Consider the following 27,985-nt stretch of genomic DNA (forward strand, 5'->3'; position numbering starts at 1 on the left):
TTCACTAATCATCTCTTATAAATACAGGCAAATTGAAGCATATTTCAATGGGATAATTTCATTAATTTTCAAATTAATAATAAATTTTATAAATATTAAAAAAATAAAATCATAATATTTTTTTATGAAAAATATAATTAAATTTTAAAAATTCCACTGATATAGAATTTCTCCTACTATTTAAATTGGCTGTATTTGGGCTGTCCATGGAATTGGCGTTGGGTTTGGGACTTGTATATCATTATATTCACACACAAGTCCTCTCTCTCTACCTCTCATGTGTCATCATCTCCACAGCAACATCATTCCTTTTCGCTGGAGCACTAGTATCTGCGAGCACCGCTGTTTTCGCACTCACATCAATTCCAGGTTCAATCAATCCTCTTTGTTCTTCATCTCTCACTACATACATTCAATCTCTGCATTCCATTCCATATCCTATATATATGTTTGTGTGTGTGTAGGCTTTGGTATAGTAGTAATAGGAATCAAACTGAGATGGAACAAGTTGGTGTTGGTATTGCCTCAAATGGTTCTCCAGAGGTTGCAGTTGTTGTGGTGGGCGACCCAGAATTGCTTCACAAGAAAAAGTCCGCAATTCGGCTTGCTGGCCCTGCCAAACTCCAGGTTTCTGCCGCATTTTCTCGTTTCTTATCGATCCTAGTTTATTTTATTCTCTTCTTGTTGATTTCATTCATTCATTGCTTTACCCAATTTTGGATATAATTTTTCGCTTATAACCCTTCACCCCTGGATGGATATATGAGATTTGATTTGTTTTATTTTTATTTTTTGGGTCTTTGGATGTAGAATTTATTTTGAACAAATTTGTATGTAGAATTTTATGAGTATTTGTTTTGGGAACTAACTATTTTAGTTGACGTTTTGAATTTTTATGAAAATAAGTAAATAAGTAGAGAGAATAATTGATTTTTTGGTAGTGTCTTTTTTGCTATTTTAACTAGTTTCCAAACTTGTGTGCTTTAAGCATCCTAATAGAAACTTTATATCCCCTCCTTACCTATTTTAAGGGGTTTGATGGCCCTATACACTTCCAGCAACTCCCTTGAACACTCCCCTAAAATAGCAATTGCTATAGTGCCTCCCTATTTGTAGGGAGTCACTGTAGCACCTTTATATTTTTTTGTTTTTTATTTTTTAGGGCCTGTTGTACACATTTATGATTTTTATTTTTTTTAAAATTTATAATGAAAAATTATATTTTAATAGAATAGAGAAAAAATTATAGAGTTTGTTAATAGAATAGAGAAAGAATAGGGAGTCTGTTGGGGAAGTAGATGAAAAAGTGATTTCTAAAATAGGGAATAAAATTTTTAATAATATTTTAGAATAAAATATAAGTAATCTGGTAGGGATGCTTAGTGATGTTCCTCACTGTACAATTAATAATTGCCCCCCAAAAAATAAAGTTAATTACACTTAGCACCTGGCATTTTTACTAAAATCTCAATGTGGTCCTTTCACTTTCAATATATGTTAGACGAACTCTTTTATTTCTCTCAAAGTACCCATGTCTACCAGATATGGCAAAGATAAATGTGTGGAATATGTGTCCACCGGTACTCAATTTAGACACTTCAATCCTCTAACTTTTTACAATGTTTGAAGAATAAAAAACTCACATTTTCTAGTATAGAAACATTTATAACCTTTTAATATAGATGAGAGAGAAAAATTCTAACATGGTTTCTATAACCTTATTCAATTTCAATTATATTTTTACATAATTAATAATATCCTATCTAAGAATATTCTATAATATGTAATATGTGTGTCTATAACAAGTCCCCATACCCATATTCTATTTTGGATACATATCGCAATATTCTAAGATTTGAGTTTATGATGGTTTGGCACTTGGACACGCACTCATACCCAAGCCCATGTAGCATAGCTTTCAATTGTAGTGGTTGACTTTTACCCTTTAAAAACTTTTTTTTATTTTCCTTCAAAAACGTAAATGTAATATCATTTGGCTTTATTAAAAGAGAAAGGGAAGGGCAAGGAGTAAGGGTAGGATGCAGGGGAGATTTTTTGTTATAATGTATCCTCATCTACTTGCCATGCTTGTATCATGTTCGCTTAGATACATATTATTTCTAAATATCCTGATTATGTTGAATCTATGTTCCATTTCCATTTCTACATGCCATTGTTATGTTCGTTTTTATATCTCCATAATTATTCATGCCATTTTTCTTTTAAATATTAGGTAATTGCAGATTTTGATGCAACTCTAACAAAGTACTGGATTGATGGCCGTCGAGGGCAGAGTAAGTTATTAGTGGTTCTGTACTCTTTATAATGTCTCTTCTTTTAATTTGTACACAATTTAATTTTTAGTCTCTCATACAATTGTAGGCAGTCATGGCCTTCTGCAACAGGGGAATCCCGTGTATGATGTCAAGAGGCAAGAATTATATGAATATTATCATCCATTGGAATTCAACCCAACAATTCCACTTGACAAGAAAGCAAAGCTCATGGAAGAGTGGTACGTGACTAGATGATTCACAACAAATGATAATTTGCCCCACCAACGATATATCCAACTGGACCGCCTTCATCTGACTTTGAATGTTTTATGCTGACCAATATGGTAGCTTTTAAGCATCTAAACAAGCTTACAAGCCTTTTAATGTGGAGGTTTCTAAGAATTTGATTTTGTTACTTCAGTGGACAGCGGCGAATGCCTTTGCAATTCATGAATGCTTTCTTTTATAGTCTCTCTGATTTGGTACTAAGAAATTGAAGGTTCTTATTTTGTTCATGTAGGTGGGGAAAAACTCATGCTCTTCTTATTGAGGGAGGCCTTACATTTGATGCAATAAAAAATTCTGTGGCTAATGCCACAATTGCATTTAGGGAGGGAGTTGTCGAACTTTTTGAGTTTTTGGAGGTAAATTTCATTGTTCTCTGAATTTTTTTTTTTTTTTTTTTTTTGGGGGGGGGGGGGGGGGTGTTTAAATCACTGCTTTGGAAGAACTTTATGAGTTTTGGAGTTAAATTTAGGTAGCGTTTGGTAGAGCTTTCTAACTATGATTTGAGAATAGGAGTTATATTTTGAGTTTGTGAATTTTGGAATTATGATTTGAGTGTGAAAAATTTGTCTGGTGAATAAGTTTTGAAAAGAGTTTTCAATTTAGTAGGGAATTTTTGATGTAACATGATATTTGATACAAAAACTTACAACCCATAACCAAACACACAACTCAAAATTCTATTAAAACTAATAAAAAAGGAAAAAAAAAGGGGAAAAAAAATTGCACTGTTCCGGTTAACCGGTCGGACGACCGGTTAGTCCAAATTTTCCCTCATTCGACCGAGTTTTCAAAAGTGAGCGTGGAATTAATTTTTGAAAGCTGCAAATAAACACCACGTGAGAACCAATGACTGGAACTAAAGCTCCAAAACTCAAACAAACAGAGCCTTAATTGTTCTCTTATTTTCTTTTTTCAAGAACTGCTTTGGAAGATTTAAATAATCCTGCTAATTAAGTCAAACAATATAGTGTGGGTGTACTCTTTTAATTTTTGAGTTTTTAGTGCGAGGAACAACTAATATTGGCAATGCAGGGAAGTTACTCTTACCAAGTGAACATTTAAATTTCATTTTAGAACAAGTTGTGGTAATTTCACAAGTACAATATGGTATCCATGTTAAGATCTCATCTCTTGTGAGCAGGAATATAGATGTCTCTCTCGTAGTTAATGCTACCTTTCCGGCCTTTTCTCTAAGTTTGCTGAGTGACGTGACCTGGAGGCGATGATGTATTTAAGGGTTAGGGTTATTTGATAATCCCACTAAATGCTTAAAGTTTGAAAACTTCCAGCAGATCATCCTATAATGCATCTAATAAACACACAAGCAACTACCAGTTAAAACTGAAATGTACTATGTCTAATTGAGGATTGATATGTTTTCTCTTGCTTGTTATAAAGGAGGTGAAAAAAAAAATGAAGAAGAAGAAGAAAGGCATTCCTCCCAAAAATGGGAGGAAAGGAGGAAGGAAAGGGCTCTCTCTCTTGACAAGTTTGGCCTTCAAAAAATTACTTCTCAAATCTTGCCAATAAACAAAACAAAAGGAGAGAGAGATAGCTTCCTTTTCCCTATTAATACCCATTACATCCTTCACTTTCCCTACCTCTTTTCTATCCTTTTGTAACAAAATGAGCATGAAAGACGATCTCATTCTTGAGTCCTAGAGGCATGGTTTATCACTAAATGCTATTCATGCATTGATTGTTTAAAATTTTAGTATTGTGTTATTAATATTATTTTTTTGAAACATCCCCTAAGCGGTCTTCTTTAGCTAGTGTGTAAAAGCCACGGTCATTAAGAAGAAAAACTGTAACTGAACCAAAGAATTGGTGGGTGGAGTTTGGCCTCACTTTTCCATTTTTGTTGATATAATCTGCAGGAGAATGATGTTCCTGTACTTATATTTTCTGCAGGGCTTGCAGATATCATAGAAGAGGTTAGTTTTATGTCCATCTCTGCGTTGCCATGCTCTGCAAGAACTAGACTTTATCTATTATTTTAAGCTCTAATTTGCACTCATAAGTGCCTCTCCTTTCTCACTTTACCAGGTCCTGAGGCAGAAATTGCATAGATCTTTTAAAAATGTCAAGGTTGTGTCAAACCGCATGGTTTTCGATCAGAGTGGTCAACTAGTATCTTTTAAAGGTATTATACCTCCTTCACCTGATAATGGAATTATTTTGCTACGTAACCTTGTGTACATGTTTTGTTTTATTTTATTTTATTTTTTATTTAAAAAAAAAGAAGGCTTCCTAAAATTTCAGCTATACCTTTACTTAGAAAATATGAGGAAGAAGAACTCCGAAAATATGAGGAAGAAGGAATATATTTCTGTTATATTCAAAACTTCTTATTTTACAAGACCAAATGACACTCCTTATATAGGAGATATTACAAACATCATTATAACCCATTATATGCCACTTACATATTATATATTACCACTATCTACCACTATCATATTATATACATGCCACTATCTACCACCAACACCACTATTATATTCTATACATGCCACTATCTACCACCAACACCACTATCATATTCTATACATGCCACTATCTACCACCAACACCACTATCATATGCCACTATCTTATTATATGCATTAACACAAATTTCCAGCACTCCCCCTCAAGCTGGTTTGAAGATATCTTCCATAGCCAGCTTGCTAGTCAGCTTATCAAATTGCTTCTTGTGTAGTCCCTTCGTTAGCACATCAGCTAATTGTTCACCTGTTGGAAGGTAGGTCATACAGATTATGCCAGCATTGATTTTCTCCTTGATGAAATGTTTATCCACTTCTATATGTTTTGTCCGATCATGTAGAACTGGATTATGAGCTATAGATATAGCTGCTTTGTTGTCACAATAGACCTTCATAGGTGTCGGGTGAGAGAGTTTTAATTCTTCAAGAATTCTTTTAATCCACATTACTTCACAGATTCCATGGGCAACAGCTCTGAACTCTGCTTCTGCACTACTTCTAGCTACCACATTCTGTTTTTTACTCCGCCATGTAACTAGGTTCCCACCTACAAAGGAGCAGTATCCGGATGTTGATCTCCTGTCTGTAACACTTCCTGCCCAGTCTGCATCTGTGTATACTTCAACTTGAAGATGTCCATGTTTCTTGAACAGTAAGCCTCTCCCTGGAGTTCCTTTCAAATATCTTAAGATCTTATAAACGGCCTCAAAGTGCTCTGCCCCTGGTGAGTGCATGAACTGACTTACCATGCTGACTGCAAAGGCAATATCAGGCCGCGTATGAGACAAGTAAATCAATTTCCCGACAAGTCACTGATATTGTTCCCTCTCTTTGACTTCTTCAGCCTTAGCAGCTTGTAACTTCAAGTTAGGCTCGATCGGAGTCTCCACCACCTTACAACCAAGCATACCTGTTTCTCCAAGGAGATCAAGAACATATTTTCTCTGATTAACGAATATACCTTCCTTGGATCTTGCAAATTCCATTCCGAGGAAATACTTGAGGGCTCCCAGATCCTTAATGTGAAATTCTTTTGCGAGTTTCTCTTTGAGGGCTGCTAACTCTGCTTCATCATTACCAGTTAAAATGATGTCATCAACATAAACAATCAAAATTGCAATTTTACTGTTTTTTGAATGTTTATAAAATATTGTGTGATCTGCTTGACTCTGCGAGAAGCCACAACTGATAACTGCCTTCCCAAAGCGTTCAAACCATGCTCTTGGTGATTGTTTGAGTCCGTATAATGACTTGTTCAATCTGCATACTCTGTCGCTTCCAAGTCTCTGCTCAAATCCAGGCGGTAGGCTCATGAACACCTCCTCTTCAAGATCACCATTGAGAAATGCATTTTTAATGTCAAGTTGATCTAGAGGCCAATCTGAATTTACTGCAAGAGATAACAGTACTCTGATGGAATTTATTTTAGCAACAGGAGCAAACGTCTCCTGATAGTCGATCCCATAAGTTTGAGTGAAGCCTTTAGCCACCAGTCTCGCCTTGTATCTCTCAACGCTTCCATCTGCGTTACATTTTATCGTAAACACCCATTTACACCCAACTGTTTTCTTGTCTTTAGGTAGATCAACTATCTCCCAAGTACCACTTCTCCTTAAAGCATTTATCTCCTCCATGACTGCTAATTTCCAATTCGGATCATCCAATGCTTCCTGTATATTCCTTGGAACAAACAAGTGTGAAATCCTAGATGTGAAAGCTCTATGGTTTTTAGACAGTCTTTGATAGGAGAGGTAATTTGCAATAGGATGTTTAATGCAATTTCGGACACCTTTCCTAATTGCTATAGGAACATCAAGGTCGGAAATAGAAGGAATAGGATTACCTAAAATTTCGATGTCAGAACTCGGGTGGACATTCGGGTCATTAGGATGGACATTCGGGTCATTATTCCTCAGATGAAATCGCTTCCTAGTATAAACCTGAAGCTCAGGATTTAGATCATTTTGTAGTACTTCTCCCCCTAAACAAGAATCTTCTTGACTAGGCACCATAGAACTTGGTTCTCCTAAGTGATCGTTATCAGACAGATGTGGTTTTTGTGTAGGATAAATGACATTGGGGAGCGGGATAGAAATATCCCAAAAACGGTCTTCTACTCCACTTGTCTCCCCCTGAAGAGAAGTGTTGGGGAAATAGGATTTTGTTTCCACAAATGACACATCCATACTCACATGAAATTTCTTGGTTTGAGGGTCGAAACACTTATACCCCTTTTTGTTTGAGGAATAACCCAAAAAAATACATTTTATAGCACGGGGGTCAAGTTTTGAACGAAATTGACTGGGAACATGAACATAGGCAGTACATCCAAAAACTTTGGCGGGTAAATCAGAAAACAACCTCGTGTCAGGAAAAAAAGTTTTGAGACAATCGAAAGGCGTTTTGTATGTTAACACCTTTGTAGGCATCCTGTTTATCAAATAAGAGGCTGTTAAAATTGTTTCACCCCATAAATATTTAGGAACATGCATGTAAAACATTATAGCACGTGCTACTTCAAGTAGATGTTTATTTTTTCGTTCTGCAATGCCATTTTGTTGAGGGGTATCCCGACATGTAGATTGATGAAAAATTTCCTTTTTTTCCAAAAACTCACCCAACTGCTCATTGAAATATTCTGTTCCATTATCAGAATGTAAAATACCAATTTTGGTTTGAAATTGGTTTTCAATCATATTGTAAAAATTTGTGAATAAATTTTTCACGTCAGATTTTTTATTCATCAAATAAATCCAACATAAGCGGGTATGGTCATCAATAAATGTAACAAACCATCTTTTACCAGAAAGAGTAGTGATTTTAGAAGGGCCCCAAATATCACTATGAATCAAATAAAAAGGTTTGGAAGCCTGGTAAGGTTTTGGCAAATAAGTAGAGCGATGAAATTTTGCAAAAATGCAACTTTCACAATGAAAAGAAGAACAATCAATCCCTTTAAATAATTCTGGAAATAAATGTTTCAGATAAAGAAAACTAGGATGTCCTAGCCTATAGTGCCATAGCATTATTTTTTCTCGAACAGAGATTGAACTAGTACTATTAAAGCTCTGAGCTTTTTTATTACTAACAGGTACTTCATCAAAGTAGTAAAGACCTTCAAGCATCCTAGCACGCCCAATCATCATCCCCGAGTTCTGGTCCTGAAATTCACAATGGGATTCAAAAAATTTAACACGACGATTAGAATCCTTAGATAGTTTACTGACAGACAAAAGGTTACAGGCTAAGTTGGGGACGTGAAGAACAGCATTGAGATTAATTTTCTCAGTTAGTTTAATAAATCCTTTTCCTGCAATAGGTGAAAAACTACCATCGGCTATTCTAATTTTGTCATGACCGGAACAAGGGAAATAGGTACTAAATAAATGGGAAAAACTAGTCATGTGATCGGAGGCACCGGAATCTATGATCCACGGAGAGAAGTTTAGGCAAGAGAAGGCTTTAGGATTTCTACCTGTTTGTGCCAACAAAACACTAGGAGTACCGGATGAGGAGTTGGATTTTATCAGCTTTAAGAGTTGATCAATCTGCTCTTTGTTGAAGGGACCTGAATCGGCTTCATTAGCGGTAGGAAAGCCACGATTCTTCTCTCCTTGTTTGCTGCTTTTCCAGTTGACAGGTTTGCCATGGATCTTCCAACACGTTTCACGTGTATGGCGAGGCTTGTTGCAAAAATCACACCAGACCCGTGGCTTATCATCAAACCTGCGCTGGTAATTTGCAGCCTTGTTGGCCGCAGCATCGCTAATTAAAACAGAAATTTCAATTGATTCACCAGTACCTTTTTTCTTAAGCATGACGCTCCTTCGGCTCTCTTCCCTTCTGACTTCGGCAAATACTTCGCCAATGGATGGGAGAGGAGGTCTGCCAATAATTCTTCCTCGCACTTCATCGAACTCAATGTTGAGGCCGGCAAGAAACTTGTAAATACGGCTGTCTTCCACAGTTTTCTTGTGGTGGTTGCAGTCGTCAACCGATTTCCATTCGTATGTGTTGAAGATGTCAAGATCCTGCCACAACCTTTTCAACGAATTGAAATATTTGGTGACGGAATCATCTCCTTGACGAATCTCTCCCAACTTCAAAGTTAATTCGAAAACTTGAGATTGATTTCCTAGGTCAGAATACATCTGACTAACATTATCCCACAATTCTTGTGCAGTAGGATAACACATGTAATTAGAGCTTATATCCTCCTCCATGGAATTGACCAACCATGTCATAACCATGGAGTTTTCAGCGTCCCAACTGTCGAACAGCGGATCATTAACAGCAGGAGCCTTCTTGTCACCAGTGATGTAACCGATCTTTCCTTGCCCACGGATATACATCCGGACAGATTGTGACCAGCGGAGAAAATTATCACCATTTAGGCGGATGGTGGTGATTTGGACAGAGTGAGAGTTTGATGTTTTCAACGGAATGGCAGCGGCAGGGGTTGAAGTGGTTTCGGACGTGACTTCCGACATGGCTATGACGGTTTTAGGGCTGCTGTGTTTTTTGTAGCTCTGATACCAACTTAGAAAATATGAGGAAGAAGAACTCCGAAAATATGAGGAAGAAAGAATATATTTCTGTTATATTCAAAACTTCTTATTTTACAAGACCAAATGACACTCCTTATATAGGAGATATTACAAACATCATTATAACCCATTATATGCCACTTACATATTATATATTACCACTATCTACCACTATCATATTATATACATGCCACTATCTACCACCAACACCACTATCATATTCTATACATGCCACTATCTACCACCAACACCACTATCATATTCTATACATGCCACTATCTACCACCAACACCACTATCATATGCCACTATCTTATTATATACCTTTTCATAAGTGGTGGCTTGCTATCTCAAGTGAATATAATCACTCTGTGGGGAATGCATAGATAATGTCAACCTGCCTTTTATATATATATATATATATTAGGGATAACCCATGCCTAAAAGCACTCACAACAAAACTTAAGCATACATTTTAGTTTTATTATATGACTGCTTAAAAAAATGCTTTTAAAACGTTCTATATATAACTCGATCATAAACATTTCGTATCCATTATACATTTGTTACCAAAAAATACCACGGAAACCTCAACACACCAAACAATGCACACCAACCAATGCTCTACAATCTCAAAAAATAATAATAAAAATTAAATAACAAATATTGCACATCAGCCAGTGCTTTGCAATCCCAAAAAATAAGAATAAAAATTAAACAACAAATAATGCATACCAGCCAGTGCTCGGCAATCCTAAAAAATAAAAATTAAACAATAAATAATGCACACCAACCAGTGTTCTGCCATTTCAAAAAAATAAAAATAAAAATAAAAGTTAAAGTCGAACTTTATATATATATATATAGAGAGAGAGAGAGGGGGAGAGAGAGAGACTAACTTTCCGAACTATGTATGTTTATAATAAATGAGTCAAAATATATATTTTTACAAAGAGTGGGTTGTAGCTAGCGTTTCTCCGAAATTCACTTTCAAAAAATTTCTCAATGTCTTCAAACTTGATCATCCCCAAAATTCACTTTCAAAAAAGTCGTTGTATCAACTTGTATGTATCCCCAATGAGGAGCATGAACTCATATCATGACACCTCCATCAGAGCAATTTTGTCATAATTGTCATAATTTTCCTTGTGAATTTTGTCAAAAGCTCCAATTTTGTCATCATTGAAACGTTTAAAATTTAAATTGTATTGAACTGAAATGTGAACAACATTACAGTATTAAATCGGAGCATAAAGTTTATTTTATATAAATGAAACAACTCACTCAATCATTCTTTTCTCAATTTGGAATTGTGTAAACTAAAAGCGAATAATTGTTTAGGTGAGAAATTTATTTCGAATCAAATAAATCTAACCAATATATTTTGATAAACCACTAACATCGCAGTTAAACCGGCAAATCAGTCAAACCAAAAACGGTTCAGCCAAATCAGCTAAATCAAAAAACAACCAACTTACCCAAAAATTAATTAATTAAAATTTTTAAATTTTATTTAAAAATTTAAAATGTCTTGAACTGAAGTATGCATATCACTACAAATATTAAATGAGAGCATAAGGTTGACTTTATATAAGTGAAACAATTCACTTTTTTTTCTTTTCCCGATGCAGGATTGTGTAAAATAAAAGTTAAACAATTGTTTGGGCAAGAAGTTTATTTCGAATCAAGTAATCTCAGCTATTCAATAGGTCAATCTGCACCGTTCTAACCAATTGTATCTCTTAGACATTTTTGAAATCATCTTGTTTTATTATATATATATATATATACATAAATTACACATCTTTTTGTTTTTTGTTAGGCAGTGTAAAGGAGTTTATTTAGTAACCATTTGTTCTTTGATTGTTGAAACATCTGGTTTTGAAATTTTCTATGATTCACTGCAACATCAAGAATCCTGTTATTGTTACAGGGAAGACGATTCATGTTTTAAATAAGAATGAACATGCTCTTGATATGGCTGCCCCGGTTCATGATCATTTGGGTGATCCTGATGGGCCAATTGATGACACTGCCTCTGTAAAGAAGAGAACTAACGTGCTGCTTCTCGGTGATCACATTGGAGACTTGGGAATGTCCGATGGTTTGAACTATGAAACACGAATATCTGTGGGATTTCTGTAAGTCCTTAAAATTTGCTCAATCTATATTACATCTCACTTGGATTCATTTTAAATATTTATATTTGAAATTGGCTAAGAAGCAAGGACACTTCTAAAAAGGTGATGTATTCGTGTTGTGCCCTGTCGGACATTGACACTCTTTTGACACTTCCCGACATGTGTCCGACATTTTTCAAAACGTGTCTTATTTTTTAATTTTTTTTAAAGACCCAGACACTTTTTGGATACTTGGAGGATATAAGTGTTTATCGCTTAAACCCACGTGCATATCGATTAGACACAGGTAAAACTAATTATAAGTTTAAACAAAATAACTTAATATACAATAATAAAATAAAAATCATATAAATTTATAGGAATTAGTGTCTGTGAGGGCCGAATATTGGGAGTCGCAGAGATGCTGAATAGTCGAACTCTGGGTCGAAATATATAGCATTCGGCGCCATCTCACACGCTCGAACCCTATCCTATTCGGCCCAATAGCCGGTCGAATAAGGGGCCGAGTGAAAAGCGGTTTGTTACAATTGAAGCCGAATAGCAAATTGAAAGTGGACCGGATCCCGAGGCCCAAGAAAGAAAAGATATAAATAGAAGAACATCAGCCAGGAAGAGGTATGTGAGAACTATTACACTTTACTTAAAATACAAGTAATTCAAAGAGTAGAGACTGACTTGCCCGTCGGAGTGCTAATTCTGGCACCCCCGACCGGAGTGTTGATTCTTTTTCAGATGGCTAACAGAGGACCTCGAGCGTCCCCCAGGATCGGAAGAGTATTTCCAAACCACTTCTCCACAATTGGCGCCTTCTGTGGGAATACTCAAATACATCCATGGCGGGCGTAACAAAAGACCCTTCAATAGTTGCTAATGAAACCACGCAGAGGACAACCTCACTCCAACAACCATGCTTGGACCAGAGACCATCGCCGCAAGACGCGCCTTAAACTTCGCCTCACCCTCGACTTCAGAGCATGAGACAATGTAGGCGATCATGGAACAAGCAAAGCAAAATGAACAGAGGTTGGAGAACATGATCGCTGAGAACGAACGTCTCCGTCAAGATTTGGCCTTGGAAGTGGCGAAGTCCAAACAAGCTGTACGCCTAGATCCCGAACGACCTCTGAGGACAGGTGGTCGACGACCTCGAGCCCGACAAGTCGACATTGATAGTGACTCCGATTCATTATCCCCGGAGCCCAAGAAGAAGAGGCGACCCGAAATTACCAATTCTTCTGAAGAGAGTCCCCGTATAAGGCATAAGCGAAGAAGAAACAGTTCAGATGAAGAAGACTAGCACGATCTCTTCGTACGACGGATTGCAAAGGCAGTGCTACCCAAGAAATTCAAAGCACCGTCATTCACCTTATACGACGGTAAATCAGACCCCACCGATCACATCCGCCATCATAAGCAAGCCATGAGGCTGCATGCAGGCGATGAGGCTCTTATGTGCAGAATATTTCCGAGCAGTTTGGGACCACTAGCTGTTAGGTGGTATTATAAACTAGAGCCAGCTTCGATTAAAAGCTTCCACCAACTCCAAAAATCCTTCAGAGCAAGGTTTATCACTAATGAGGTCCAGCCAAAGCAAGCCGATTCCCTCTGGGCAATGCAGATTCAACCGGGGGAAACCCTTCGTGCGTATTCGGCGCAGTATTGGGAATGTTTCAATCTGGTAGACGATGCTTGCAGTGACTCCATGACCATCACCGCTTTCAAGATAGGGTTGCAACCCGACAGTGCCCTTCGCAGCTCTTTGACCAGACGGCCGCCTAAAACAGTTTGGTCATTGATGAAGAAAGTTGAAGAATACTGTAAAGTGGAAGATGATGCCTTGCGGGTTTAGGCCAGAAATGTAACCAACAAGACGGCTCCTTCTCAAACTGCTCAGCCGTTGAATTTTGTAGCACCTCAGAGCCCTGAACCACGGCATCGAGCAAAAAGAGATAAGAGACGGGACTCTCGCCGATCAAGTGACCAATGCTCCCACTAGGCAACTGAACAGCTGCAAGTCGACAGCAGGCGCACAAGTCACGCCAACAAGAAATATACAGAGTTGTCAGAGCCGATCAGTGCGATCATGTCCAAAATCCAACACCTTCCATTCTTCAAATGGTCGTCCAAAATGGTGGAACCTCCCGACACTCGCAGATGGGATAGGCGGTGCGAGTATCACAAGGATCATGGCCATGAAACTGAGAGTTGTTATGCATTGAAGGATCACCTGGAGGAATTGGTGCAGGATGGTCGACTACAACAGTACGTCCGAAAAGGCAACTCAACCAAAGCAATAGCATTAAGACAGGATTCCCCTCCACTCAGCGTGATCCACATGATATACAGCCTGCCAATTTCATCCGCGGTGCATACGATTCAGTCGAATCCCAAGCCTCAAAATCAACTCACTCCGGCTAAACGGCCCCATGAAGCTGCAAATATTTCTTTTGATGACTCAGATTTGGCCGAAGTGACACTCCCCCACATCGATCCCTTGGTAATTGAGTTACATGTAAACTGATTCACCGTTGAGCGCGTGCTTATTGATTCGGAGAGCACATCAGAGGTTATGTATTATAGGACATTCACCAAACTTGGCTTCTCAGAATCAGATCTCTCTCCGGCTCCTTATCCACTATTCGGCTTCAACGCCAATCCAGAATATCCATTAGGGAAAATCACACTACCCGTCCGAGCGGGCTCTCGAACAGTGGATGTGGAATTCTTGTCGTCAAGCTATCATCGCCGTATAATCTCATCATGGAGAGGTCCTGGTCGCATGTTATATAGGCCATGCCAAACACCTATCATCAGCTGCTCCGCTTCCCGACAGAATGTGGCATTGAGAAAATCCGTGGCTCTTAGAAATCGGCTCAAGCGTGTTATCTCCTTGCTCAAAAGACGCCCAAGGAGTTGCAAGTGAACTCTATTGAGGTAACAGATCGGGAAAGCCTCGACGACGTTGGGAGGCTCCCAAGTGAAAAGGCCACGGACGACCTAGATTGAGTTGAAATCAACGGCAACACAGACAGGTTCTTCATGGTCAGCGCGTCCCTCAATCAGGCCGACAGACAGCAGCTAATTTCCTTCCTGCTCGGCAACCTTGATGTATTTGCGTGGACTCCATATGAGATGCCGGGTGTAGATCCGTCTGTTTCGCAACATCGCTTAAATGTTGACCCTAAATGCAAGCCGATCATCTAGAAAAGCCGGAGATCAGCCGCAGAGCACACTACTGCAGTTGTTGAAGAGGTTGACCGGTTGCTTGACACTGGGGCAATCAAGGAAGTGACCTACCCTACATGGCTCTCTAATACTGTGGTTATGAAGAAGAAGAATGGGACCTGGCGAGTCTGCGTTGATTTCACGGACCTAAGCAAAGCCTGCCCCAAAGGTTGTTTTCCTTTCCCAAGGATAGACCAACTAGTAGATGCTACAGCACGTCATCAGCGTATGAGCTTTCTCGATGCTAATAGAGGCTACTATCAAATCGCCATGTATCCAGAGGACCAAGAGAAAACTGCATTCCTCACCCCAAGAGGAACATACTACTACAAGGTTATGTCTTTTGGGCTGAAGAATGCAGGGGCAACCTACCAAAGATTGGTCACTGTTATGTTCAAGGAGCAACTTGGCCACACTATGGAAGTGTACATTGGCGATATGGTGGTCAAGTCCAAGGAAGAACAGAATCATATAGCCGATCTGAAAGAGACATTCGGCATTCTACGTAAATATAGAATGAAGCTGAACGCTTCCAAATGTGCGTTTGGGATCGGCTCCGGCAAATTCTTGGGTTACATTGTTAACCACCGAGGAATAGAAGCCAACCCAAGGCAAATCACAGCAATCCTAGAACTCGGCTCCCCTCGATCAGTCAAGGAACTACAGAAGTTAATGGGGATGGCCGCCGCACTCAACAGGTTCATCAGTCGTTCCACGTATCGCTGCCGACAATTCTTCCATACATTACGGCAGGGTAAGGCTTTCGAATGGTCCGCCGAGTGTGAAGCCGCTTTCGACGGTTTGAAAACCTACCTCCAATCAGTTCCTCTCCTGACAACACCTTCGGCAGGCGACCCGCTCATCTTGTATCTAGCAGTTTCCGACCAGGCCGTCAGCGCCGTACTGATAAAGGAAGAGCTGGGGGAACAGCGGCTAGTGTATTATGTAAGCATGGCAATGGTCGACGCTGAAACACGCTACCTACCGCTAAAAAAACTCATCCTGGCCCTGGTTATGGCGGCAAGAAAACTGATGCATTACTTCCAGGGGCACAGCATTGGGGTGGTAACAGATTACCCCCTCTGATCAGTACTGCGTAGTGAGGAAGCATCAGGACGCGTTTCAAAGTGGGCTCTTGAACTCGGCCAGTACGACATTCAATTTCTACCTAGAACCTCAATCAAGGGGCAGGTGCTTGCTGACTTTGTGGCCGAATTTACTGGGGGTCTTGCCGACTTCAAGTCTGATGAAATTCGACCTACGCCGAACTGGAGAATTTATGTTGGGGACATTTGGCAGCTGTACTGTGATGGGTCATCCAATCAATGGGGCAGTGGAGCCAGAGTAGTAATCATGGCTCCTGACAGCGTAGTGATTGAGCAGGCTGTCAAACTCAGCTTCGAAGCATCAAATAACGAAACCGAATACGAAGCCCTCTTGACCGGTTTGCGGAATGCACATCTCCTGGGTGCTCGGCGTCTGCTTGTATTTTTCTATTCAAAACTGGTGATTAATCAGCTGAAAGGGGAGTACGCGGCAAGAAATGACCGCCTGGCGGCTTACATGAAAACGACTAACTCCTTGCTGGAAAAATTTCACCATCATGAATTGAATCAGATAATGCGTGATCAGAACACGCATGCAGACGCCCTGGCTTGCCTAGCCTCCGCCATTAACTCAAAGATCAAACGGACCATCAAGGTGGGTTTCATCTCGGAGCCAAGCATTGGTCCTTCGAAGGAAGTCCAGGTCAATGTCATAGAATCTGGACCGAGTTGGATGGATCCCATTGCCTCATTCCTATCTTTCGAACAGCTCCCAGAGGACAAGAAAGAAGCGCACAAGCTGCGAAACAAAGCCCTGCGTTACTACTTGAATCCGCAAGGAAAGCTTTATAAAAAGTCCCTTTCTGGTCCATACCTAGAATGCGTGCATCCGGACAAAGTCGAAGAACTTTTGACTGAAATACATGAAGGCAGTTGTGACGCACATTCTGGCAAGCGCTCTTTGGCCCATCGAGCTATAACACAGGGGTATTATTGGCCGACAATGAGATCTGATGCCGAATGTTATGTGAAAAAATGTGAACAGTGCCAGAAGTTCTCCCCGTTAACCCATCTGCCTGTTGAAGAGTTGAGCTCTATCACCAGTCCCTGGCCGTTTGCCCAATGGGGGCTTGATATCGTAGGACCATTGCCGAGGGCCCCAGGAAACAAGCGATACTTGATCGTCGCCACAGATTACTTCATGAAATGGGTTGAAGCGGAGGCATTAATGCACATTCGAGATGCCGATGTCAAGCGCTTTGTATGGAAAAATATCATAACACGATTCGGCATTCCGAGAGCTCTCATCTCAGATAACGGCATCCAGTTTGATTGTGGCGTCTACCGAGAGCTGTGCAGCAAGTATGGCATCCGGCCGTACTTTTTCACGCCGGCTTACCCCCAAAGCAATGGTCAAGCCGAAGCCTCTAACAAATCCATCTTGAACGGCATCAAGAAGAGGCTGGAGAAAGCTAAAGCCAAATGGTTCGAAGAATTGCCGAGTGTGCTGTGGGCCCATCGAACTACGCCGATGCGATCCACTGGGGAAATGCCGTTTGCTCTATACTTTGGAACCTAGACAATCATACCCCTGGAAATCGGCCTCCCAACTTTGAAATCAAAAGTTTTTGATATGGGCCAAAACGACATGATACTTGCCTTGGATCTAGTTCTAATTGAAGAACGAAGAGACCGTGCCCTTGCATCCGTGGCACGGTATCAACAGCAGTTTGCTAAGTCATACAATCAACGTGTTCAGCTGCGCTGCTACACACCAGGAGAGTTGGTGCTGAAGAAAGTACTTCTTGCTGCCAGAAAACCGGCCGATGGAAAGTTGGGTCCTAACTGGGACGGCCCCTATCAGGTCGACTCGATCGCGAGAGTAGGGGCATATTGGCTAAAAGACATGTCTGGACAGAGTCTTCCACGGCCTTGGAATTCAACGCATTTGTGTAAATTCTATCATTAACCCGACTTATGGGGCTTGATACTTGTACATATCTCACTTTTTCAATGCAAAGTTTCTCATTTCTTCATCGCGCAATTCAATTTAGAAGTCTCCGGATTCGGAGCGCCCTTCGTAGATATCATGATTGGCCAAATAAAGTCTCCGGATTCGGAGCCTCATCGGCGCAGGACGCCTTTGGGCCGATAAAGCCTCCCGATTTGGAACGCCCTTCGTGGATATCACGATTGGCCAAATAAAGTCTCCGGATTCGGAGCTTCATCGGCGCACGACGCCTTTGGGCCGATAAAGCCTCCAAATTCGGAGCGCCCTTCGTGGATATCACGATTGGCCAAATAAAGTCTCTGGATTCGGAGCCTCATCGGTGTAGGATGCCTTTAGGCCGATAAAGCCTCCGGATTTGGAGTCTCATCGGCGCACGACGCCTTTGGGCCGATAAAGCCTCCAGATTCGGAGCGCCCTTCGTGGATATCACAATTGGCCAAATAAAGTTTTCGGATTCGGAGCCTCATCGGCGCACGACGCCTTTGGGCCGATAAAGCCTCCAGATTCGGAGCGCCCTTCGTGGATATCACGATTGGCCAAATAAAGCCTCCGGATTCAGAGCCTCATCGGCGCACGACGCCTTTAGGCCGATAAAGCCTCCGGATTCGGAGCGCCCTTCGTGGATATCACGATTGGCCACTTCGGATTCAGAGCCTCATCGGCGCATGATGCCTTTGGGCCGATAAAGCCTCCTGATTCAGAGCCTCATCGGTGCATAGCGCTTTTGGGCAGAAAAAGCATACGGATTTAAAACTAGGCCGATCACGTAGATGCCGAATAGATATTTAATGAAGAACGCTCTTTTGTGTCGAGCCGGCAAAAACCGTTTACATATCAAAGCATATAAACATTCGTGATGAAATGCTTGATTGTGCTTAACTCAGGCCGATCAATGTCTATTCAATCATCTAAAATACGCTTATTCAAACATTTATACAATAAAACACATGCAAACACGTGTGTGCCGAACAAAAATTACAACAAAACACATTGAAAATAAAATCTTTTTATTCGATCAACCAATAATTACATAATTTTAGACGTAATCTCCGTTTGAGCATTACAATGAATATTTTTATGCGGCGTGTCCCTCATCGTCACTCTTTTCGACTTCAAAGGCGGAAAAAGGAAAATGATCACGTTGGTACAACGGCAACGCCGAATCAACACCCTTTGCTCGGAGAGCCTCCGCGGCTTGAAGTGTCGCGATCCAACCGTGCCTAAAGCCCCGGTTCTTGCATTGGCAGACCTCTGCAAGTTTCTCTTTCGTTTTGTCAATCCCAACCTTCCGGCCCGCATGGAAGCCTTGCTCAGAACCCATAGTCCTCGCATTTTCTACGGCAAACATGCTTGTCGTATCTCGGTCGGCGATAGGGTGACTCAATAGCCGTTGGGTCACCCTCTCCTCCACGATCGGGTTAGATTGATCTGCCGTATGCGGCTCGGCAGCTTTAGCCTTCCTAGCTCCTTAAGTTCACGCTCGGCTTTCTCCGCTCAAGCCTCCAAATTGCGGATCCGTTCGTCCTTTTTCTCTATCTCCCGCCGCGCGGCGCACAGGTGCATGCCGACTTCGTAGGCGGTGTACAGCCCCTTCACCGCCCCATGGATACCTTCTCGAAACACTTCGAAATCTTGTCGTCTAACCATCGATTGTTGGACTTCCGGTGGAAAGATCTGTCGAGCGAACTCGACCGCTACACCCGGATCATTAACGATGGAATCTGCCTCAGTCATCGGTTTATTCCCCACGAACACTGCAAAACTCAATGGTCGTGGCGTCGCGTCTGGCTCATTCCTCGGTCGTGGTCACAGGGAGCTTCCCCATTGCTGTTTTTCTTTTCGGGGTGATCTGTTTCGACGACTTGGGGGCTGACGTTTTTCCCTTTCCTTGGATGTCCTTCCTCCCGTGCGCGTAGGCTCGCTGCTGCGATTCATTGCAGTGTCTAGCTCAGCCAGCGTTCGTCCTTTTCCTCTGCTGTTGAAGAACAGTTTGCTTGGCATTCGCACTTGCCCCAAGCTAGTTTAAATCGAGTCTGAATAAAAATAAGTAGAGTCACTGGCACGAACTCACCCCATTTATTCATATGTATGCAGCGCCCCCGAGGCGACGTCATTAATGCCAAACGCCAGAAGCCAAACGCCGATCGACGGATGCCGCAACCATTCCACGAACTAGGCCTATTCGGCTTATGAAGCTCGTGCACTAGCTGGGGCAAGGGCAGATTTATTAATCTGATCGGCCAAGTATTTAAGCCCAACGCCGATCGATGGATGCTGCAGCCATTCCACGAACTAGGCCTATTCGGCTTATGAAGCTCGCGCACTGGCTGGGGCAAGGGCAGATTTATTAATCTTATCGGCCAAGTATTTAAGCCCAATGCCGATTGATCTATGCTGCAGCCATTCCACGAACTAGTCCTATTCGGCTTATGAAGCTCGTGCACTAGCTGGGGCAAGGACAGATTTATTAATCTGATCGGCCAAGTATTTAAGCCCAATGCCGATCGATTTATGCCGCAGCCATTCCACAAACTAGGCCTATTCGGCTAATGAAGCTCGTGCATTGGCTGGGGCAAGGGCAGATTTATTAATTTGATTGGCCAAGTATTTAAGCCTAATGTCGATCAATCTATGCCGCAGCCATTCCACAAACTAGTCCTATTCGGCTTATGAAGCCCGTGCACTGGCTGGGTCAAGGACAGATTTATTAATCTGATCGGCCAAGTATTTAAGCCCAATGCTGATCGATTTATACCGCAGCCATTCCACGAACTAGGCCTATTCGGCTAATGAAGCCCGTGCACTGGCTGTGGCAAGGGCAGATTTATCAATCTGATCGGCCAAGTATTTAAACCCAATGCCGATCGATACTTAGTATTAAAAACAAAGTGTAGCCATTTTGCAAGCAAAAGCAATATCATTCATCAATAACAAAATTTAGCACAGATAACAGCAAGGCAAAAAAGGAAATTTTCATTAGGAAATTGGACACAAATTGTAGCCATTTTACACATGAAAATTACCCAACAAAAAGCTGTAAAAATACATTCGAAAACTCTTAAAATAAAACAAAAAAAAAAAAAAAAAGAAGTTATTGCTCCAGCACAAAAAGGTGTCGCCCAAATTAATTCTCGGAGTCAGACTCTAGCGACTCAATATCCACTTGCTCGTGTGGAATTGGCATAGCCAATGTTACATCAGTAGCAGCAAGGGCTTTGAGCCAGCCGTGTTTGAATCTCCGATTTTCAAATTTGGGGACTTCATCTACATATTCGGCGAAGGCAGCACTTTTCCCAGCCTCGAATGCCTTAGAAGCCTCCGAGTCGGCTACTTCCTTCGCCTTCTTTAATTCCTCCAACTCAGCCTCCAGTTTGGAGACCGCCTCCTGGGCCAATTTCAGCGCCTTTTCGCTTGCGTCCGCCCTCTTCTCGGCTGCAAATCTTAGTTCATCCGCATTCCGTGCCCTCTTCATCTCGGCCTCGGCCCACGCCCCTTCCATCTTCGCCCTTAAAGCCTCGAACTCGGCCCTGCTCCTTTGGCCCTCAACTTCTGTTTGAAGATAGTCGAGCTGTTCGATGGCGTTATGATGGTGACGACCCATCTCCGCTATCCTTCCGACGGTCTGCAAAACTGGAAGTTAAGACCAAAATAGTATTTTCATAAAGTGAAAAGGCAAAGTCAAGATATATACCAAAAGTGCCGACTGTGCGGCTAATGCTATTGCAACCAGATCCGGCTCCGCCCGAAAAGCCGCCTTGTTAGCCGGCAGTGAAACGGACGTAACTATGCTGAGAGCGACCGTTGGATCTTTAATTACCGAAGCATCACAAGGGATCGGCGTGTTTTTTTATCTTCGGTTGAATAACGAAAGGCACAATCACATCCGATTTCTTTAAACGAGGTCGTTTGTCAGCGCGGTCAACCTCGGCAGGGCGCTTCTCTGCCCTTTGTTCAGCCTCTTGATCGGCCTGCACAACCAACTCGGCCTCGGCACTTTGGTTTTCTGCCGTTCCCTCCTCAATAACAGGCAAGGAGGGCTGAGATTTGCTAACAGGCAGGGAGGGTTGAGATTCGGTGGCAGGAAGCACTCTAGCTCGAATGGCCTCTGCCCTTCGCCGTGCTGCCATCCTTTCCGTGTTCACCTTCTTGGCAAGTTTTGTGAGGCTTAACCCAGCCATATCTTCGGGGTACGCGCCGGGAAGGTCCTCTAGACCATGAAAAATATCGTCAAGTGGAAGGTCCTCTCGGCCCAAAGTAGATGGAGGGTCGGCTGAGTTGAGGTCAGCTTCCTCAAAGGCTAACTTCAAAGCCTCGACTTCGGTTTCGGACTGATTGGACTCAGCAACCTCAGCTACTTCTGGTCGTTCCGAATCGAACCCCTCGAAACCGACTTGCCTCAAATTTTTGAAATCGGTCAAGATAAGGGCGGTAAGAAACTCCTCACGCTTCGGAATTGGGATGTTTTCTGCCGCCGAGGTCGTATAAGTCGGCTCGTAGCGAAGAAGAACGTGGGTCGCCCTCTCCTATTTTTGAAGACTCGGCCAGTCGAAATGTCTGAGCGCAACCTTGATTTTCGAAAGAACGGCGTCGTCGGTTGAAGTCTGGGCTTTCTTCAAATCGTTCCCTGCACAAGCAAAACCATGAGGTCTCGAAAATGAAACTTTATAAATCTAACAAAAAACAAATAAAAGAAGCTACACGGCCACCTGATTCGCCCCTTCGTCTAGGAATAGGATTGAGGCGATCCTCGCCTTCGCCGAATTCCCAATTATCTTGGACAACGACCATAACATCGTCGACTCGCTTCCCAGAGCTGGAAAGCATAGTCACTAGTTGATGGTCGGTGTCCTTGGCCCTAAGGAAGTAACGCCCATGCCGACCAGAAGACTTGGCCAAGGCATAACAATGCCGAATAGCAGGAATGCTGAGGTTAATCCTAAGGAGACGGTTTAGTGCGATAATCCCCATTACGATTCTAAAAAAGTTGACATTGGGTTGGGAAGGGATTAAACCCCAATGACAAAGCACAGCCCTAAGGAATGGGTGAAGGGGAAAACGGACTCCACCCTCTGCGATTGATAGGAGAGGGAAGACAATCGTGGTTTCATCAGCCCTCTCCATATCGAGGTGCCGTCTGTCAGACAGACGGACGTCATCAGGAATGGAGAAATGGCGTCGGAAGCCAGAGATTCGATCCGAGGAAAGGAGATCTTTTAAATGTTTTGCCATTTCTTTCAATTTATAGGATCGTGCTAAGCCAAAAACAAAGCAAGAGAAAAGATTCAGGGCAGAGAGGAAGAGAACTTACAAGAGATGAGGAGGATAGTAAAGAAAAGGAAGTTGCAGAGGTAATTCGGAAGGCAGTCCAGTGACGAGCGTCTAAAAGTGTGTATGTATTTGAAAAGACATCCAAATTTTAAATCACAATAAATAGAAATGTACGAAGGGGCGGGAAGTTGAAGTGATAACCGAGAAGCGTGTGCTCAGACATTTGCGTTGAAATGAGGTCAGCCGCCGAATTTCGGCTCTGACTTTTCGAGTCCGAAACCAAACACCCCAGCCAACTGTCGTTAGTGGAGTGCTTGGGGGGCAATTGTGAGGGCCGAATATTGGGAGTCGCAGAGATGCCGAATAGTCGAACTCTGGGTCAAAATATATAGCATTCGGCGCCATCTCACACGCTCGAACCCTATCCTATTCGGCCCAATAGCCGGTCGAGCAAGGGGCCGAGTGAAAAGCGGTTTGTTACAGTTGAAGCCGAATAGCGAATTGAAAGTGGACCCGATCCCGAGGCCCAAGAAAGAAAATATATGAATAGAAGAACATCAGCCAGAAAGAGGTATGTGAGAACTATTACACTTCACTTAAAATACAAGTAATTCAAAGAGTAGAGACTGACTTGCCCGTCGGAGTGCTAATTCCGACACCCCCGACCGGAGTATTGATTCTTTTTCAGGTGGCTAACAGAGAATCTCGAGCGTTCCCCAGGATCGGAAGAGTATTTCCAAACCACTTTCTCCACAGTGTCATGTTGCATTTTTTATTATTTTTGAATGACATATTCATTATATAACATATAATAAATATATAAAATTATATATATTTCATGCTTGTCCCCCACGTGTCGTGTCTTGCATTTTTTAAAAATTGATGTATCAATGTGTCCGTGTCGTGTTGTGTCGTGTGTCCATGCTTTTTAGGAAATAGGTACTTATAAAATTATGTGATCCCTCTATCCAAACCTCAAGATGATTTCATTGCACTTGAATATTTTTTATTTTTTGGTTAAGTAAATTTGAAACTTAAATATCCGAAGTTCTTATTTTCTATGGCTACGCATTCTTGTTCATTTTCTGAAGCAATATACTGCAAAATGCATTACTCAAATCATATCATGCTTATAGATAGTAATGGGGAAACTTTATTAAAGATGCACTCTAATAGGTGTTGGAGTGAACTTGATTGTGGCATAAAATTAAAATTCTCCATTCTAGTCGGAAAAGTAATAGTGCACATGGTGTCTGTACAGGTCTAGTGCAGCTTTTTTATTCCCTTTTTTATTTTTTGCTTTTTTAAAATTTCTGTCAGCTATAACTTGTATCCAATTTTGCTATCCTGGCACTAAAATCATTTGCTTGAAAATGAATGTTTTTCCTCTGTATTTATTTTTTCTTGTAAAACTCGTAGGACATTCAATTTCTATGAACTAGTACTTTGTATCCATATCATGATTTTGAAAACCAGCTGGTACATAGCAAACCAACAGGTTCATATCGGTTTTTGGCCAACTCGGTTTGGATACACACGGTTTACCTGTGGGATAAAAAACTGTATTCAAACCGGATGGTTTGTGGTATGTATTGGTTTGAACCGGATTAATTATTGGTTTTCTTTTGTACCAGTCTGATTCAAATAAATAAAGGCCGGTTCAGCTGCTATGTAAATTCGTTCACATTGGGTTGGGTCCAAGACATACCTAATCCATTTATGCTGTGATTCCTTCCATTTTTGGTGAGATTCGTTCAAATCTCTTTGCGTTTTGGTTCGATTTGCACCCTCCTTGCACAGATCTACACCATTAAAGATTGATTTTCATCATAATATGAAATTTTATAAATAGGCTGGCTGTGCTGTGCCTGGCTAGAATTTCTCATACTAAGTCTAGTTCGAAAAGAAACGTGCTCAAAATCTTATCCCCATCTGGCCTTACAGGCAAAAATACTTATCTGAAGCACTAAAAATATTGGGTTCAGTTGGGTTGGGTGGGCCATCAGGGGACATTGCCCACCTGTAGCCTCTACCCACCCATCTCCCAGCTACCCATTAGTGGACCCCCTAAGTGCCTCTATCCTCTGGGGCCAGAATATTAGTGGCCACCATGTACATATCTGATGTCACAATAAATCGAATACAACGATGGATGAACAAATAATTTTTTGTTACGCTAGGTCAATTCCATACTTGATCCATATTTAGTATAAACACATGGAAATACTTTTATTTTTAAATTTATTATTAAGTAATTCAATACGGTTTTTCTAGGTATTACATAAATAAGTGGCACTAATTGAAGATAAAATTAAGGAAAATCATTTGAGATCGTATGGTCATTGTTATGTTATGTTTTTATGGTTTAGTTATCTGAGGAGAATTTATGTACCTTGAACCATTCTAATCGAAATACAAGTTTCTAAGGGAGAGAACCTTAATTTTGGTCAATAGCTGTATATTATCTTGCAGCTTCTTCTTTCATTCTTCTTCTTCTACTTTCCGTTTTGTGCGTATAATTGTCATGTGTATCATTGACCAATTTATGCACCCGTAAGGAGTGATTTGATGATCCACATGGAGGGCAGTAAAAGAAATAGAGAAAGACCAAGGAGAACATGGGTTGAGGTGATCAGAAATGACATAATCACCGTAAACTTGACTAAGGATATGATTTTGGATAGAAGTGGGTGGAAATGGATCCAGGTAGCCGACCTTAAATAATTAGAACACTGTTGAGTTTGAGTCAAGCATGTCGTAGCAATTCAACCACTTGTTCCATGTTATGATGTTACTGTAATATTTTTATTTTTTTAATTATTTGTTTATTTTTATTTTTTTGATGAGAAAAAGTGGGGGCAACCATCATCTGATGACCTTACCTACCTGAGTGTGACCATAGTAGCCCTTGTCTGCTGGTGAGACTTCAACCCATGTCTTCTTGCCCACCAAAGCCTTTTGCTGTGTGGTTTCTGGAAGCTGATGGACACTAGACTGAAGATGTGTTTTCATTTATTTATTTTTTGTTTTCATTAGCATATAGGAAGAAAAATATCCCATGAGCTGCCGCATATGAGAAATCGTAACTGTTCTTGATTTGCTTGTGTATATATATGGCAGAGACTTTGATTGAATGTTGGAAGATGATGATTTGTGAATAGATATAGTCTCTTAACATTATAAACTACTGTTGCAGGAATGACAATGTCATGAATTCTCTTGATAGCTACCGTGAAGCATTTGATGTTTTGTATCTGGTGAGTGAACTGCACATTTGGTTTCCTTTTTTTCCTCCATTTCCTGCGACCTCGGGAACATTCATTTACAAAAACAGGTCTTCACCACCTGCACCAGGATAACATAATAACCTATCTAGATGATATTATTTGACATAATTGACCACTCAGATGCCCTGTAAATATATAGAGGAATAAGTGTCAATCATTGAGCATCATAATCATTGAGCATCATGAATCCTTACAAATTTTCTTATGGCAAATACGGTATGAGTTCATAGACCCCTGTTTGATAATGTGATTAGGTACTTAAAACTGAATACATGCAGTAGTTTTGTTGTGTTTGATTACCTGTAATAACCTACCACTTTAACTTTTACTCGAATAAACTTGACTTATCATTGAATGTTGAATGCACTCGATGAAAAGTAGTTTTCATATTCATTCTTAGCCAAGATATTTGTGTGAAAGTTTTCAAATCTAAAATTCAGTACTAAACTGTTTTTGCATTGGAAATTTAGTACTTAATTTGCATAAGAACATTGTGACTTTTTTGTTTTTGTTTTCTTAATTTGTGATGAAAGGGGCACCTCATGGTAAGAAGCATGTTACGCAAGCATTATGTTTGGGCATTGCTTCAGATATGCTTCTTTTTTTCTTTTTCTTTTGTAAGTTGATATGATGCTTTTTTACGTGGTTATTTCTTTCTTTTGTTAAATAGAAAATTTAAGTCACAAATGTTTAAAAATATTGCTGTTCTGTTTAGTGGGAGATCTTATCCCTTGGAAATTACAGTGTCTCTTGTGTACCCTTAATTCATGAGAGAGGGGTGTTTCAAGGGAATATACAGTATCTTCATCACCAATTTATTGTTTCATTTCAATTTGTTTTATGTTGTTTACCTGCAGAATGATGCACCCATGTGGGGAGTTCTGAAGCTCGTCTCTCAGCTCTGTTCAACGGGGAAGTGATGAAAACTACCTACCAAACTGTACCACTTCCATTTTTCTCGTGCCTGAAGGAGCTTATGAGAAAATTCACTGCTTATACTTCTGTTTTGCTTAGCAAAGCAATTTAGGTTGGAGCTTTGCTGCTACCAGCTAACGGTGGGACTACTGTACCGTTGCTCTATAAAGTCGACACCAATAGAATCCTGTATTCTCTCTTTTGATCTTTAACAATAAGATTCAATCATATTTTGAGCCCAAAGTTTCTTCCACTCGATGCACTACAATTTTGAATGCTGGGGTTTTCATGCCCAGATGACTGTCTAATGGTTTGTGGAATGTGTTCATTGCTACTGAAAGTGGTTATAATGTTGCAGCTGAATCGATATCTTCTTTTTCTTTTCTTTTCTTAACGAGGCCCTGATCCTGTACAAAGATCTCCATCTTATTAGCAATACGTAACATCTAACTATGATTGGTAAGATACGTAACACAAAGAACACATGAATGACAAAT

At 40.9% G+C, this 27,985-nt stretch overlaps 1 protein-coding gene across 2 annotated transcripts; it reads left to right on the forward strand.

Annotated features, from left to right (window-relative positions):
- Window positions 1–49: 49 nt before the first annotated feature.
- On the forward strand, window positions 50–27,851 carry LOC145797076 (uncharacterized). 2 transcript variants are annotated; one of them, XR_014338130.1, is made up of 11 exons: window positions 197–369; window positions 465–627; window positions 2,234–2,294; window positions 2,383–2,515; window positions 2,797–2,920; window positions 4,442–4,498; window positions 4,611–4,707; window positions 11,529–11,736; window positions 24,921–25,029; window positions 26,483–26,543; window positions 27,431–27,851. XR_014338130.1 is itself a non-coding variant. In XM_082883272.1 (10 exons), the coding sequence occupies exons 1-10, from the start codon at window positions 278–280 to the stop codon at window positions 27,491–27,493; spliced, it is 1,059 nt and encodes a 352-aa protein (XP_082739398.1). In that variant the 5' UTR covers window positions 50–277; the 3' UTR covers window positions 27,494–27,851. The 2 variants fall into 2 exon arrangements, 1 of the variants encoding a protein (XP_082739398.1); XM_082883272.1 differs by lacking the exon at window positions 24,921–25,029 and having other exon boundaries at window positions 50–369.
- Window positions 27,852–27,985: the final 134 nt, after the last annotated feature.

Source organism: Camellia sinensis, chromosome 8 (genome assembly GCF_055761805.1).
Source record: "Camellia sinensis isolate YWXY chromosome 8, ASM5576180v1, whole genome shotgun sequence".
NCBI classification, from domain to species: Eukaryota; Viridiplantae; Streptophyta; class Magnoliopsida; order Ericales; family Theaceae; genus Camellia; species Camellia sinensis.

Bases quoted from the DNA above. Each gene is read 5' to 3' on its own strand.
- LOC145797076 (XM_082883272.1), top strand. From the start codon at position 278: ATGTGTCATCATCTCCACAGCAACATCATTCCTTTTCGCTGGAGCACT. The intron at 4,708-11,528 runs GTATTATACCTC...TTATTGTTACAG, and splicing joins TCAACTAGTATCTTTTAAAG to GGAAGACGATTCATGTTTTA. The intron at 26,544-27,430 runs GTGAGTGAACTG...GTTTACCTGCAG, and splicing joins CATTTGATGTTTTGTATCTG to AATGATGCACCCATGTGGGG.